The following is a 17,838-nucleotide window of genomic DNA, read 5'->3' on the forward strand; positions in this document are numbered from 1 at the left end:
CGGCTCATTGTCCTAGTAATGTGATGAGTTTACAAAACGGGTAACTCAGGAAAGGACACAAGGGACAAAAACCCACCAATGCATGAAATGAGTGAACACATCGTGGTAACCAAAAAGCATTAGTTTATATGTGCCACGATAAAAGCATGGTAAAGATAAAAGCAGTGATGTCATCAAAGATGCAGATTTCCCAACTTGTGGGCCTTGATCTGCTAACTGAATCTGTAGTAGTTTCTTCTAGCAGGCCACTAAAGAGTGGGCACATTACAATGAAGGTTTGAGATGTTCTGGAAACCGTCTGATTCTGAAGGGCGAAAGGTCGTAAGAAGGCACTTCACCCAGGCTCAGTTCACAAAGCAGCTTGCCAATAAGTGGCCCAAACTTGAAGCCATGACCTATGGGAAAAAGAAGAATGACTTGCAATGAGTATTACAACCTATTTACCTTCATCAGTGTGCAAGTTGAAATACGATGAACAAAACTGCCTATTTGTATCGTACATATTCGTTCATATATAGATTTGAGCCCAGCACAAGTAAAAACATAAAGCCAAAAATATCTTGCGCTCAATGGCAGGGCATCTATACAATTAAATAAAGTGAATACGTTCTCTAAATGAAGGCTGTTGTGTTGTTTGTTATCAAGGTACGAATCATGATCATAGTTGGATCAAGATGGATGGAAAAAGCAGAGACCTTGCCCTATTCTGTGTGCTGCCAAGACGTTAGAAACAAATTGTGAATGTCAAGAGGGGTGTGCAGAATGCAGTAATTTTGCCATCTGACAAAAGGTCTCTGAGCCCCTGCGGATTCCTGCCTGGTCTTTGAAGTCATGAAAGGACAGCTCTGACACATTCAGGCACGTGTATTTTCACCCCTCTTGAGGAACGGAATCAAAGTCTACAGTAGCTGGTCAAACCCACAGGGTGACTTCGTAACCATGGCAATTCTCTGCCACTTGCTTTAAAGCACTTTTGTCTAGCTTTGATGAAAAATGCAAACGATGAGGTGTGGAGAAAAAGGCTACACATTTTTCTGATGAGAATGATGGAAAATTAGCCTCTTGTATATATGTTGACATATGTTGGACATGCTTTTTTGTTCCTCTCTCCTCCAAGTCAAAGGAGAACTAAGGTTTTAAGGGGAGCTTTAAGGAACCCCTGGGTTGGTTTGGGGTTAATGCTGATTCACTGCGCCAATGCGTCAAACTAAACATACAACTGGATCATATACTCAATACGCTGAGAACAGTGTTTAGTGTTTGACCACAAATTAAAGTTTTGTCCCTGAAATATCATTGAACTGCTGCGGTGAAATGTAATCCAAACATGATATTGATGATTCACACCTGAGAATCCGGCTCCAATAACAATGTTGTTATGGATGGGGTGGCAGTCCAGCACGAAGTCCTCATCTGGGGTTACCTGCACAAAGAACAAGCTCAGGGGTTTATAACTTTTAAAACCTTTCAAGTTTCAACTCTAGAAAGACATTTCAGCATCCACTTCAAAAGAGGTTGATAGGGTCCCGCTGTGCCAACGTTAGGGTGCATCAAAAAACACAATTCTTGAATTTTGATATGGCTGGGTGATAAAAGTGTTCCAATATATGTAGAAACAACACATGCAAAATATTTTTCCAGTACATGATGATTTAGGGGCGCCACCGCACATCTGTTTTTGTTGGATAAAGTGGTTAACAGGGCTCAATGGATGCCATGGAGATCTGAGGTAAACAATACTACAGCTCAAGAAAACTGAGGTGATCTTTCTGTTTGAGGTGATGTTTCTGTGTTGGGTATGTATTATTACATATTTCTGTCGTGTCACTGCCTACAAGGTTGAAGATGTCACCAATGCAACAGGCTGCCTTCACGCGTGGCCTTGTTGCAGAGTCAGGCGGTGAATGTACTCATCTCTCTGCATCTTACGCAACAGCTGACCGAGCAAGACACAAAGTGCTGGAGACAATCAGTGAGGAACAGCACAAGCAGTGGACACCAACTCCATTGTGCACCCTACACTGGGACAGCAAGTTAACACCGATGCTCAGCAATGTGCGCCAGTTGGAGGAGCGTCTTACAGTGGTCGTTGGAGATGCAGAGCGGCTGAAACTGCTTGGTGTCCCGGCGTATAAGAAGCAGACTAATGAGGCATGTGGAGTGATCATTGCCCGGTTGACATGCAAGTTGCTGCAGGACTGGTGCTGCGCTGACCAGGTTGTCAACATGGCATTTGACACCACTGCGTCAAACACCGGCCATCTCACAGCAGCCTGCATTGCCATACAGCTCTCACTGGGCCGACCACCGCTTTGGTCTGGGTGCCGGCACCACATTGGTGAGGTCCTCCTGAATCAGGTTTTCACAGACCTGAAGGTGGAGACATCACGCTCGCCAGAGGTTACCTTGTTCACACATCTGAGAGAGAAATGGAACCTGTTACCACAAGAATCCAGCAGCCAATGGTCCCGCTACATTCCTGGCAACACTGAGCAATCAATCCTGGGCAATTTACGTGCTGAACTTGTCAGGTGCACAAAAGAAGTCACAGACCACAAGCGAGGTGACTACCATGAGTTTGTGCAGCTGTGTCTTGTGTTTCTGGATGCAGATGGTGAAGAGCAGACTGCAGTGACCTTCCAACGACCGGGAGCGCTCCACAAGGCACGATGGATGGCCAAGCTGCTCTATACTCTCAAGCTGGCTTTGATGGAGCAGCACATCGCGTTGCTTCCCCAGGGCACAATCACCACACGGCAGCAGGTGCCAAAGATTCGGGCATTTGCCATTTTCATTACACACATCTATGTAAAGTGGTGGTTGACCTGCGAGAAAGCTGTAGATGCTGCCTGGAATGACCTGACACTCTACCACCACCTGCAGGCATACAAGGCTGTAGATGAGGGCATTGCAGCATCAGCGATCAAGGCGCTGGAGAGGCATCGCTGGTACCTGACAGGTGAGATGCTACCCCTGGCTCTCTTCAGCAGCAAGGTGCCTAATGATGACAAGCGTGCACTTGCTAGAGCGATCTTGGAGCACAAGCCCGCTGATCTCCCCATGCACATCCCTGAGCAGCGCTTTGGCACTGGCTTTGGCAAGCCAAAGTTCCCCACCCTCTTGCCAACCACCAGCTTGGCTGACCTTGTCAATAAGGATTGCTGGTTTGGGATGCACCAGCTGCACATTGATCAAGAATTCATGTATCTTGATGTGAAGGAATGGGCGACCAATGCTGCATTCAAAAAAAGTGAGGTCAATGTACGTGCAATGAACGTGGTCAATGACTGTGCCGAGCGTGGCGTCAAGCTCACATCCGACTTCGTCGCAGTGGCAAGGAAGGAGCAGCACCTGCAGAATGTGCTGCAGGCAGTTGAACACGACCGCAACCAACAGCCAAACCTTCGTCGCTGCAAACGCAAGCTAATCCCTGAATAGGACCTTTACTCTTGGGTGGTGGGTGGGGAGACATATCTGGGGGGAGACGCACTGGCTAGGTTCAGGTTCCATTTCCTCTCTCTTTCTCCCTGGTGATGTTGCTTAGTGAAGCAGACTCTGGCCCAGACTGAGCAATTAAGTTTGAAGTTTAGTTAGTGTCAGCTCTTACCATTAGGCCCTGTTAGTTGCCAGTGAGTCAGCCACTAGAGAGGGTTTGTTCTTTTAAGTGTGTCAGTATCGCCCCTTGTGTTTAACAATAAAGTCAATTAAACTTTATATGTGTGTCCAACATCCATCACTGCTGCACAAAATTCAGGGTAAGGCCACGTGAACATGTCCCATTGACCTCCATTAATTTTGTCTGTAGAACAAATGAATGAAGAATCTTGAAAGTTGAATTCTGAGAAATGCCCAAGTTACCCAAAGGGCAAACAAACAACTTTTACTTGATAACCCTATAGAACATGTTACTGTATAAAATTTCACTGTACTCAACATTTCCAGGTCAACCTTTTGGCAATTAGACAAAAAATTTCACATTTTTCGAAAATTTGCCAAAGTTCATGTGTTAGGTGGAACCCCTAATTCTCAATAGAATTCCTCAAAACTTTGCAAAAGTCATTTTTATGTTAATTGGAACAAAATGCAATGCCAGCCAAATTGATATTTTGAAATTAAAATTTCCCATTCAAATTTGATGCACCCTAGCCAACGTAATGCATTTATATTTTGTATTAAGCACACGTGTCATCTGGTTGATACAAAACTTTTTGATGACATTCAGAATTTCATAGATGTTATAATGTTCAATGTATGTGTGTTATCTAATGAAGTGAACGATGAATGAAATTATATTAAAGGATATTCAGGGTGACATATATTACAGAGCAGATTTTCAAAACGGCTTGTAACGGCTTATCACACTCACACCTGGTGTGAGTGGTATAACATGTCAACTTTATTGATTTTTTTTTGTACACAAGTACACATTTTATCCACACACTTGTTATCATGGTACACACAAACTCACGGTGTACAGGCAGCTCTCCACCACGGCGGGCTCAGGGTCCAGACCAGGGAAGCAGCGGGTCAGGTAGCGCTTGAGGATGTCAATGTCCGACCGGTCCGTCTGTCTGTCCCTCACATCCGGGTGAGTGTCACTGCCAGTGTGGTAACACACCTGGACCAACGTCACACACATCACAGGATCAGCCATGAGATCACATGGTGGGCAAAATAATGTCAGCCAATCACAAAGGTTGATTTGGGTGAAACCAGCGCTGTTAAAGGGCCAGTGGATTTAGCATGTAAAGAAACCAAAAAAAATAGTTTAGGATTTTCTTTGCTTTCCAAAAGGGGAAAGCAAAGAGGGTTAGGGCATTGACACCTTGAGGTTGGGTTGTTATGTCTTTCTATATAACAATATCGATCATTGATTGGTAATGACAAAATATAATTGTTTGCCTGACTGGTGAAGGGATTTGGGCTCCTAATTGCCAAACTGATTCATCATTTTATTCCCAAAATAAATTGCCAAAGACCTTGGAATTTGAATTGACCGCAAGTCGGGTCAACAGGCTGCTTCCAGCCAAAATGGGGCGAGGCATGAAGCAAGGGCAGAGTGCAGGATGGGCCGCTCTCATGTATACCAAGGCTATGGATGGCTCCACCCACGGGGTGCCAAAAAGAAAATCATGCGTGCAAACAGGAAAAATATCAGTGCTAGCCGGAACACTTTGCAAGCACGAGAGCATTTGTTTGCGTCAGTTGCGTGCAGCTCCAATTTATGTGCACGCTCACCGAATGGTTTTCATGTATATCATTGCTTTTGCAAGCAGAGAATTACTGTGCACAGGTGCACTACAAGTGCTTGCAGTAATGATATGCGTGCATGGATGTGATAGCTGTGCACACACAGTAATCTCTGCAATAGGCCACAATAGAAAGGGCAATTGCGTTGCACTGCTTTTTGGTATTCATTTGGTATTCGGTTGCTTGTTACACTACAGAAAACTATAGCTATGCTATTATAACCCTAGTTCTACGATTGTAGGCGTTGCCGTCTTTGCCTTATAGGCTTGTCCCTGTAAATGTGTCAGCAATGCAGCAATCAACGTTCCCCCCGGCACCGTGTATATAGCGCGGCGCAAAGCAGCGTTCGTACTCCACGCAGCAATGTGAGGGATCAGGTGGGAAACTAGACGGCGACGCCTACAATCATAGAACTAGATTTATAAAAAAACATAACTATCGTTCTATTCCATGTATGCTACATGAACAGCCCATAATACTTTGCCTCATAGGCTAAGGTAAAGCTGCGGGGTGAAGCCGAGGTAAATAAAAAATACAAATTCTCCTAAGAACATGCAAAGCGATGATTGGCTACGAACCATAACCAAGCCCGAATCTACGGTCACTCTTAATCCCAGTGTAATGCTGGGAAGCCACCATGAGCCAAAGCCTTCATTAAATAGACAGAGAGTGTGCAACATTGGCAACGACCATATACCAACATAGACCAAAAGTCCACACTCGCCATACGGCTTCCGAAGGTGCGCTGCTAGGGGTGAATGTAAGCGAGGTGTCCCTCTCGCCTGAGTGGTGAATCCAACCCTCCATGCTGCTCATACAGCGGAAAACCTTCAGGGAACTGTCAAATAGATCCACAAACGGCATGGCTCTGCAGGGGGGCGGAAGCGTGAGGCGCACTTGTCGCCTGGTGGAAGCGCCACCGGGCAGGAAGAGTGGAGAGGCCGTGAAGGGGCTTCGTCTCGGCCTGGCCCCACCAAATGAGTGGCCTGACGCCCCGCTCTCTCTCTAGTGGCTGCGTGGGGGAGTTCACCACTTTGTCCATGGAAGTGCTGAAAACCAGAGAATGGAATTGCACCAAGAGCCTGTATGGTCTCTCCAACTCTTGTCCTTTTACAAGCACCCCGATCACCCGCCCGCTCATGAGCCTTCCCAGAATCAAATGATGCATTGCTTCATCGTAGATGGTGGAAGTAGTAGACTGATAGATGACTGGTTCAAGCAATTGCTGAAAGAAAAGGGAGGAGGAAAGCTGCTGTGCGCCGTGTAAGATTCCCGCTGCCGTGGGGAATGTGCGCGGGGCCCACGTTAATTGGTGCATTGCTGAGATTTTCAGCGCTCACGGGACAAGCCCATAAGGCGAAGCCTTCATGAAATAGAACATTTATGTTTAGATTGAAATGGTTTCCTTGCAAGGTAGATTGTGCTTGAGCACGAACGCTCCAGTAGGACATGGCCATGGAGCAGCGCTGTTCCTGTCTGAGTGAATCATGTGAGGGGACACCGCCATCTGGCCCCCCTCTCCTTGCATGCTGTCTGCTATTAGCCTCCCAGCTCCTGCTGGCGCACCACGATGCAGAGAATAGAGACCAACTGAACCAAACGAACAGCAAAAGCGTCATTATCTATCCCTCTTCAAAGGTTTTGGAAATGGATAAAGAGATGGAAAATATATATATATATTTGGGGTGAAAAATATGAACTAAAAGTAGGGCAAGAATATGTTAGCCATTATTTTTATGAGGGTACAGAGGTCCATAGAGAGAGAGATATGAATTTCTAATAAGGTTGCCTAATTGCAATACATATTATTTAGCTAATGAACATTCATCCATGTTGGAAAAAAATAAGAAGTCATTACAATTGAAAGAAAAAAGTAAATTTGTTTAGATAATAATAATATAACTTAAAAATTAAAAAATAAATGATAAGAAAATACTTTCCAAGGATAAAAAAATAACCCAATGGAAATTGATTAAATGTTCCTTGCAAACTCCTTGCAAGGTAAACATGATCTTAATGATCTTAAGTGCACTTTATAGGGAACCAGATTTCCATTCCCAACACTACAAAAGGGTGACACCCTAAGTAGCTTACTATGTATGGCACAAGTGGTCCCATTTAAACCACGGCGTGAGGGTTTTTGCCAGCACCATTTAGTCACTTCCAAGTGATTATTGAAACTATCGACCTATGTTTTTATGTCTTTAAAGTCCCCTCCCTCTCTGCTCCCTCCCTCCCTCGGTTTCCCTGCCAATGAGAAGTGTTGTATTATACAAACCTGTGACAGACGAGATGGTTTCCCCAAACCAACCAGGGAAGGGATGCCCTGATTGGTCAGAAACTATCTGGGAGCCCTCTCATATCAAATTGGCTCATACAGACAATCTACTAGAAACAGATATTCTCACAGCACATTGACTCATTAATAGCTGACGGATGGCTACGGCATTCCTAACGAACTGCACTCAGATTACAAATCCTAGCGACAGCCCCTTTGAAGCTCATGGTTCCACAGCGTCTCACCTTCATCAGGCCAGGGTACTCGTTGGAGGGCAGGCCGTAGATGTGGTGCTTGCCCTCGGGGCACTCCACCTGGAGAAAGGCGGGGAAGCGTTGCTGTACGTTGTACGAGCCGGGGACCTTCTCCTTCCAGTAGCACACGTTGATCTTCAGCACCTAAAGTCAGCACAGGGACCAGGGAACACCAACATTCTCTCTTTACAGCTCAGACCTGTCATCATCACTGACCTATGGAGAATCATCCTCATCCAGTGTGTTGAGCACGAGTACGGGCACAAACGACTGGAAGAGATCCGACATGCTCTGTTCTCTCTGATATTCAATACGAGCAAAATTAGGTCCAAGCATTTAAAAGGATATGTTCACTATTTTGAACCCAGGGGCCTTTTCACAGATTGTCTAGCCGATACTATAATGGCGCTGGCTTTTTTCTGTTACGATTGTACAATGGAAGTCAATACAAATAAACATTTTCCAAAGGTAAAGTTCAGGGTGTATTGATGCATGCCTCCGTATGATCTCCTGAAATAGTTCTGTTCCCATTCAACAGCAGCTGTGGATCTGGCAATGGACAACAAGCCTCACTCACCTCACACTGCCCTCTGCCTTCACCGCCCTCACCACTGTCTCCTCCCCCCTTCCCCTCACCCCTTTCTCTCTCCCCCTTCCCCTACACCGCCCTCACCCCTTTCTCTCCCCCCTTCCCCTCACCCCTTTCTCTCTCCCCCTTCCCCTACACTGCCCTCACCCCTTTCTCTCTCCCCCTTCCCCTACACTGCCCCCACCCCTTTCTCTCTCCCCCCTTCCCCTACACCGCCCCCACCCCTTTCTCTCTCCCCCCCCCTTCCCCTAAACCACCCTCATCCCTCTCTCTCTCCCCCCTTCCCCTCACCCCTTTCTCCTCCCTCCCCCTTCAGTAAACAACGTTAAACTGACGGCCCGTTAGGAGGAGTTGCAGCACAAAAAGCGCCCAATGTAAACAGAATAGTCTATTTTATTTATTGTGTGATGCAGAGCGAGAGTGACCAACCATCACTTTGGATGTTTTTGTTGGCTCTCTAGCAGCACTGATGTATAAATTGTATAACGTATACATACATAATCAAGGGTGTTCCCCGATCTTAAAGAGCTTTCCAGTGAAAATGAATGACGCTCGTTCTGGTACCTAAAGTATTCAGCACCCTGCTTCAGCGGGCCAATGAGCTCATTCTCCATGCTTCTGCCCCGGTTCACTCAGGCATGCTGTTCCCTGGGCCCCCTCAGCCCGCTAGCGTGAATAATGCAATTCCAATACCGGGCCCGATCCTGCTCTCAAACAGCTGCCTTGCCGTTTTTTTTATTCCCACTGTTCCGTCAGCCTGCGTGGCATAATGTTAGATGAAAGAGATGAAAACAGCATCCCTACATGCTATGTTTAGAAAAAGAGTAACGACCCCCTTCTAATTATTCATTAGGAAGATGTTGACGAGTTATCTTCCTTCATTTGTAAAATGCATGGTAATAATAAATACAAATAAATATATGTATATATATATATATATATATATATATATATATATATATATATATATATATATATATATATATATAGTCCAACACACCTTTAGTGGTAGCTGCAGTCCAATGTAGGAGAGCATGTCATTGGTCCAGCTCCCAGCGGTCAGCACCAGGTTCTTGGCTCTGTACACGCCCCCTGAGGCCGTGACAGTGACCAGGGCCCCTGGCTTGATGTCACTCACCTTCTGTCCATCCTTAATGATCCCTCCCAACTTCAGGAACTGACCCTTGAAACAGAGACAACAATATAAACAAGCGTCTATGTTGACATAGTGTTCAAGACGAATTTCATATTCACTAAATCTATCAAGATTTTAAAGGATCGTTTGATCGTTCATAACCTAAATTGACAAATATTTTTGCCAGACCCCATACCCTAGCCATAGTGTTTAAGTGCCTGAACCTAACCACTTATCCTAGCCCTAGTGTTTTAGTTCACTGTGAACAAACACATAGTTGCCAGATCTTGAAAGAAAAACAAGCAATGTTCTCTCTAAAAATACAATTATCGTTCATTAAAGTCTCAATCACATCATTTTAAGGTACAATTCAGAGTATAAATTCAGATTAAGTATAAAACTGTTTATCTTGAATTATTAGGATTAAATAGAGGCACTTTCTCTGTACCTTACATTTGGCTCAATTGTGTTGACATTAAAAGTGAACATGTAGGTTGGCATCTCTGGATAATTATTGTGGGAAGAGTATGGAGCCAAAAGGTTTTCTAAAATATTTTGTGTTCTATTTAATTATGCTAGACTTAGCTGGACTGAAGACTGAAAAAACAGCTAGAGTAAGTAGAATCGCAATGGTTTGTGCATCAAGCCTTGAGACTGATATCTTGGTTAATTATTTCAGTGGCTTGGTTCTCTATAGTGTGTATCACTTTAGTTACCTTTGACCTGAAACCTTACAAGGAAATGATAAGGCTGCAGCTACATTATTGCCCTACCGCTTTGATTAACTGGGGGTATCAACCGTCATTTTGCCTTTTATAATTGTTATATCTGGCCATATTGTCTTACTATCAACCAAAACACGTTTTTTATGCTACCGACGGGATTACTGAAATGTACAAATATATATATTTAATTGTACAATAATTGAAGACACTAAGTCCCTTAGAGTCTTCTCCCCACCAATGGCCTTTCTGATGAATACTGAGTCCAACCAGTCAAATGGACGCATCATATTCAGCTGGACTTTTTGTTGATACACGGTTAGAATATCATGATTGAGGATGCATTAAGACGGCAAAATATGTTTCATTTAATCTTGACTTGCTTTGAATTGACTGATTATTCAAAATAACAAATAAATATAAGTTTTATAGTGTAAACTTTTATACAGCACAGTCATTCAGGTTTTGTGTTGGTAGTGGTGGTATACGGAAGCTGAGAGCTGCCATGAGTGGTCAATTATTTGTGTGACCGTTCAACATAATCATCAACTTTGTTTTCGACGTGATCCTGGAATGATTTCGTATAATTAATGAATTCATGAACACATAATCTCGAGGTCATAGGTTAATTGCCGCTGGCAGATCATTAATTAAAAAAGTCTGGGGAGAGCAACCTTTATGTTTACAGTATCAGCCCACTTTCAACCATTTGGGAGAGCCTCAAACCACTAGCCCCACACATGCACTCATAAAACCTCTGTGTTCTGAGGTGAAAACTACTGTTTTAACAAAGATAAATTATACAATATAAACGGAAAGACGTTTTTATAGAATTATATACTCCTTTCTTAAATTCAAATGAAATTTATTTTTAATGTGTCAACAAGCTATACACAGATTTGAGAGGGCATCGTACTATGAAAACTACTACATGTACAAAGAACTTTTGTACTTTTTGCAGAGATAAAACGTAAACCTATTGTGTTACAGTCCTTGGGGGTATCGCCACCTACCTGGACAGCTCTCAGTGCCCGGTCAGCAAACAGCACCCCAGCTGTTGTGTCCACCAAAGCACCGTCTCCCCCGCTCAGATTCACGTTGGGGATGTGCTTGGAGAATTCTTCTGGCGGCAGGATCACCATGGGAACCCTGTTTTTCTGCAGGGTGTTCTTAACCGCCTGATACTGCGAACTATTCTCTGGGCCCATCACCAGCAGTCCAGTTTGTCTGGTAGGTGTACAGTTAAGGGGTCAAATGTTAGTTTGACATGTTGTAACAAATATTTTATACTTTAGATCAGTTCCTATTTTGTGCCATAACTGCCATTTTTACTTGACATAATACTAAATTTATCCATACACTCATTAAGTAATTTTGTGTATTGAAATGATGGGCACAATTAGGGATGCAACCATTATAGAGTTTGCTGGTAAGATTATAGGCCATGGTTTGACGGTTTCAGGATAATTATGCTTTAATTGATTTTACAACACTGCCGATGTATAAAATCACTTGTGCATTCTTTAATTAGAGGTTGTTGTATTTCTTATCCACAACATCTACATTTTTACTTTATCATTAAAACATTTTACAAGTTATATTATTGTTTTGTATTGCTTGTTTCCAGTTTTAGTAAAAATGAAAGAATGGAATTGAGAACATTTCTTATGCAGGTGTTATTAATAACTGCAATTAATACGATCACATGATGCGTGCTGGAAGTCTACAAGTTCCGTCTCTAGCAGTCGGCACTGCAAGCAAACGCCTACTTGCACTGCAGGACTTGAATATAGCTTGCTTCTGATAAAATGAAGGTGTGCAGTTATATAGCAAAGTTTTATTTTGGATACCAAATTTGTATGAGAGAGTGATAGCCTATTAGTTATTGAACAGGGAAACAACCTCAAAAGCAAATGACTCCAAAATACACCCACTTAACATTATCCCTCTCTTCCGCAAACAGTACTTCGCGAATTCCGTAAATTTTCCGTTTGTTTAATTTTACTTACTGTTGAACTGTTCATTCACAGAAAAATAATGTACAAATGTCCCTTTTTGTAGAACGAGACAAGAATATGAGTGTCGCAAAACCTCTACCGTTACCAAACCGTGACGTTTTAATAGTACGGTAATAGTGAAACCAGTTAATCGCTGCATTGCTAGTCCTAATACAACCCACCATGGCTTAATATAGGCCTAACGCAGAGAAAAAGAGACACCCTGATTGGGACACTAAATGGTAAATGGATTATATTTATATAGCACATTTCAAACCATTATAGACACTCAACTTATTCAAAACCACAACTGGCTTGTTACAGGCACTTAGGTGTCATGCTAAATTACATTCTGAGCCAAACCTGCAACTCCACTTGAGAGAAAATATAATCATGTGAACCTTTTAATGGACTAAGCGACTGCTTAGTCCCTATAGGCTATTTTGGCTCCCATATCTGACTGGGGAGCAGGTCTAAGGGGATGGGAGGAAAGCAGTGTTTCTTGCAGAAAGCCTCTGCATATAAGGTGCATGCATTGAATTGCATTATATTAATTGTTGAATGTGATATTTAATTTGTGATATAGAATTTGCAATAGATGGCAACCTAGCCTTTGATAATTGACCATGGGAGTACAGAGGATGTACAACAACAGCCCTAAATCCTTAAGAGGGTGTGTATGTGTATGTGTGTGTGTGTGTGTGTGTGTGTGTGTGTGTGTGTGTGTGTGTGTGTGTGTGTGTGTGTTTTGTAACCAAGAGGAGATCAACAGCATTTGCGATCAAATAAAATAATCAGATGATATGTATATGATTATGACACAAATAATTGCTGTAGTTTGTTTTTGCATGTTAAAAAATATGTTGCTGAGTAAGAATTTGATTTACTTGCACCTCCTTCAATAACAACCAACCATCTATCAGCTGGCCCATTGGGGTAGGTGGCCTTAAGGTTAGGCCTTATCGGCCATGAGTTGTTGTTTGGATGGAAAGACTTACTGTGACCCCAAACCTTAGTGTTTGTGTTGAATCTCTAATAGCCAGTAAGGAAAAACTCAAAAGAGTAATAGAGACGTAGTAGGTGTGTTTACCAGAAATTTTCTGAGCAGCAATTCTGAAATTCTGGGATGGACATGCCCTTTCAGTGTATGGATATATTTGGATATTTGACAATAGGCCCAATGTAATACATGTGTACACATGTATTGGCTACATTTATAGGTTTGGTTGGGGCTCCTACTATTGTGGAATAATGTGACAGACGGCACTCCAGTGACACTCTACATCTCACTCCACTGGCTCCCTGTAGCTTTCCAGGTCAAGATCAAGTCCTTGATGCTGTTATTCAGGTCTCTGGATCTACATCCACCAACATCTATTCTCTCTGATCTCCATTAATGAACTTCAGAGCCTGAAACTGTCTCCACTGCTTTGAACTCATTAGCAGTCCATACTCTTCTCATGTCTGGTATCCCAATGGAGGAACGAGCTACCTAGCTCGGTACAACTGGCAGAATTCTTACCCACCAAAGACTGTCAAGTCAGACTTATTCTTAGACTCATTCTATCGCTTAATTCAACAGCTTTACAAACAACTTAGTCTCAAAGTAATTTAAGGGGCAATTTCAACGATTTGTATGTAAATAAATGTCTGTGTTTGCCTATGCCTTCGTGATTCCTATGGCTTTTAAATCAAACTATTTGACCTCTCTTACCTTTTACTAATTTACTTATTATAGCATTGTATCTTGTCATTTCAGAAACGAAACTGAAATAGTATCTTTATGCCTTATTCAAAACTGTAGTGTCACAGTTCCTTCTTTGTGTGATTCTTATTTACTGCAGAGGTTGAAATCAATCATTTATGTTGTGGATACTTCGAGATAATGAGGTCGATAATAATTTACACTGGGAGTTTCCAGCACTTTTGAATGTCGTCTTTTATTCCATTCCAGTCATATTTATAAAAATGAAAATACTTCCACAAAATAAAACCCCATGTTCACCATGGCGGCAGAATGGGGTTTTATATGCAATGGCATAGTTGAGCTGTCCTGCATGACTTGTCGACACCAGCAATAGAGGAAGAAGTCATGCATTCATGGAATTTTGCACTTTGAATTTGACAAATAACAGTGTTGAAAAGGCTAGTCTTGAGATTACAATCAATATTTCAAAGCATTCTTTACCTTATTCTATCTCCTTTTAAACTGACTCACTAGAATCTAATGTAATATAATACCCGGTCATAATGGTGTTTCTTGCACTTGTTAGCTACATGCTACATTTTAATCTGTGGAGTCATAAACTCTTGTGTGTTATGCTGTGCAGTCTTGTCTGTGAGTATGTTTGTGGGGCCAAAGATGAATTTCCACAATTATGTAGCGGTTTCCCACTGATCAAAATGTGCTGTAAAGTTATTTAAGGTACGAGGACGCGTTTGTGAGCTCTCTCACCTATACAGCTTGACGCTGGCCTCTTCCTCGAGCTGAGCCCACAGCCGATAACACTCCTCCATCATGACGGTGTAGTAGTCCTGATCATAGGCCTTGCGAATGATCCTCGTTTGGCCATGGGAGCTTCCCCGGGAATGTGGCAGGACAAACTTGAAACGACATATTTCAGAGGGAAATAACGGGTTATTTCCGTGTGTGTGTGTGTGTGTGTGTGTGTCTGTCATCACTTTTTGTAGTGACTTGGAAAAGTGTGTTATTGATGTTATTCTTTCACATCTAGTTCATCGAGGTGTATACTGTTGTACTCTGTGGTGTCTCAGCTTTCATTTGCCATATTGTTTATGTAGATAGCATGACATTGAGAAATATAATATTCATGCAAATGTAACAGATTGATAATGGTTCCACTTGCCATGCTTTTAACTTTGATAGGGACCAGGGGACTTCCCCCTTAGTGCCCCTGCTGACTTGGGGAGTAAACCCCCTTCTAATCTTCCCAGTCTGATTGTACAACCTCATGGTAAGGTGGAGAAGTTTAAAGCACCTGTTTGCTACCCACAAACAACCGATGCTCAAGAATCATATTTCCAATCGATTCATTATTTTAGAGCCAGTGAAACAAGAAATATTGTAACAGTTCAAGCTTAAGGCGGGTTTAAACTAAAACCGTTGAATCTCCACAAGATTACATGATATTGAAAATCAGTTCAAATATATTTAAATACCAAAATGTGATGAATTTTATAAATGTTTGAACGAAGCTTAACAGTTATAAAGAGAATGGGCGGACGGCTTCGCTGACCTCCCATTGACTTCAATTGTAAAACTATTATTCAAAGAGTTGAATATTTAAAAATTTAAAAGTGGAAGGGAGACTCTAGGTGAAAAAATGTGGAAGCAGTGTGGTGCCAGGGTAGTAGACAATAAAGAAAGAATAATAACAAAAAATCTGTCAAGAAATTTTACTTACACTGCCATTACATGCTTATGTGCACTTTTACTTGTTTGTTTGTTAATGTATGTGTACGTATTTTTATGTATGTATGATTATGTAAACATATGTTTACATATGTATATGTATGCGTATGTATACGTATGTAAGTATGTATACATATGGATGAGTTAGTATACTTATGTTAACGTAATACGTATGTGTACATGTATCGAAATGTATACTTACGTTTAACTATGTGTAAGTAATGTATACGTATGTATGCATGAGAATGTATACCTGTGTATACTATGTATACGCATGTGTACATATGTATGTGTATATATGTGTACGCAGGTATAATTTGTTTGTATAAGTAATGTGTATATATAGGTATGTGTACGTTTACGCATGTCTAGGTATGTATGAGTATGTATACATGATTGTGTACGTATGTTTGGATATGTATAAGTATGTATATGTATGGTAAGCTATGTGCACATATGTATACATGTGTATATGTACTAATGTATAGTTATGTATGTGTACTTATGTATACATATGTATGTATGGATTAGTGGATTAGTATGTATACGTATGTATACTTCATGTGTACTTGTGTTTATGTATGTATACATATATGTACGTGTCTATGTAGTATGTATTAACCAGTTCTATGGATCCGACAGTTAATTCTCAGCCTGTTTGTGAGCTTGGATTACTTTGATTACTTAAGAGTACTACTTAGATTAAGTAAATATTGAGGGAGAACATGCAGTTTATACATTTCCCTTGGATTTAATGTTTTGATTGGGATAGCCACTCAAGCACATGAGATTTCGTATCAACTTTAATCTTAATTATCTTATAAACGATATGCAATATTGCTTATTAAATCTGTAGCACACGATTCCACTATAGCACCTAGCATATTATTTTTTTGGGGTATTTCTATGTTATTGTTTGTGCGAGTAGATAGCGACCAAAAAAGTGACGGAGAATAATAAGAAGAAGTATGCAGAATAAGTATGCACCTGCCTGCTTACACAAGTGCATAGTGCAGGTGCAGCCTGAATAACAGTAGTGGAGCGCTGCCTGCAGCACTCCGCTATTAACAAACCTGCTCCAGCAGAACAGTTCTCTGGTTCTTCTTCGCGAGTTGGTATGCCGTGAAAGAGCCCTGGACCCCGGCTCCGATCACTATACAGTCGTAGTCTCCTTCGGTAGACATGGTTGGTCTATTGCTGCGAATGCAATTTCAGATGTCCTTTTATGTTGACTGGAGGCCTCATAGTAACTGGGTCAAAGGCTTATTATTACGTAACCTAAAGTGCAAGTTGTAAAGAGAGTGAGCGAGGGGCGCCCTGTTGGTTCACCGGCCAGTCCTTACCGCAGCGACCCGGGTTCGATTCATTCCCGATTATAAAACCTTCGAAAATAAAATCGTTAAAAAAAGAGAGTGATCGAGTGAGGATCCTATTTTTAGAGGTACTCCGGTCTACGGCAACGCAATTTCCTTTCCCTAACTTCCTGTGAGAGCTGGGTACTCAAGGGAACAGACCACGGAGCGTGAAGAGCCGACAAGAATAACTGCGACGACCAATAATAAATATGAGGTTTTTCTTTTTACATCATTTAACAAAGCAATATCTGAAACATGTAATTGAAACGGATATCCCTCTATTGAAAGCCCTTTCCTATCTCGCACCCAGCCTCTAAACCCATCTGACTGAAAGTCCCGACATCTCGCTGCAATGATGCTCTTTCAAGTGCCAATCCAATATATAGCATTCACAGTAAAGATTGTGTCCGTGAAAATGACAATGTACCTTAAAAGTATGGGATGGAGAACTGTGTGATAATTAAAGGAGCGGAGAGAAGGGAACACTGATCTGACTTTCAAGGCCTTATTTTACACAGATTAGGTACATAGATTAAGTTAAAAGGGTTGGATATGCCCTCATTTTAACCAAGGCCGCATTAAAGTGGAATGGGCTATGACTTTTTAAAGCAGCCCTTGACAAGGTAATGAAGTGACTTCAGAAGGGAATGGTATAGGATATGTGAAGTGAGGGGAACAGCCTAAATGACATCTGGTGGACAGGTGGAGAAGGGTCCAAGATAAATAACATAAACAAGAGTCTGACTATGACAGTTCTTGCCTTTCAAACCTCCTCCTGGCTTGACTTAAGTCCAATTAGTTAGCTAACTATCTAAACCTAGCCTG

General features: G+C 42.0%; 1 protein-coding gene across 1 annotated transcript; it reads right to left on the reverse strand.

Annotated features, from left to right (window-relative positions):
• Window positions 1-264: 264 nt before the first annotated feature.
• pipox (pipecolic acid oxidase) lies at window positions 265-16,842 on the reverse strand (the record flags this gene model as incomplete). Its single annotated transcript, XM_079733392.1, has 8 exons — window positions 265-395; window positions 1,348-1,423; window positions 4,469-4,618; window positions 7,774-7,926; window positions 9,372-9,554; window positions 11,242-11,455; window positions 14,681-14,829; window positions 16,732-16,842. The coding sequence occupies 8 exons, from the start codon at window positions 16,840-16,842 to the stop codon at window positions 265-267; spliced, it is 1,167 nt and encodes a 388-aa protein (XP_079589518.1).
• Window positions 16,843-17,838: the final 996 nt, after the last annotated feature.

This window comes from Pollachius pollachius (assembly GCF_949987615.1).
Source record: "Pollachius pollachius genome assembly, chromosome: 3".
Lineage (NCBI taxonomy): Eukaryota > Metazoa > Chordata > Actinopteri > Gadiformes > Gadidae > Pollachius > Pollachius pollachius.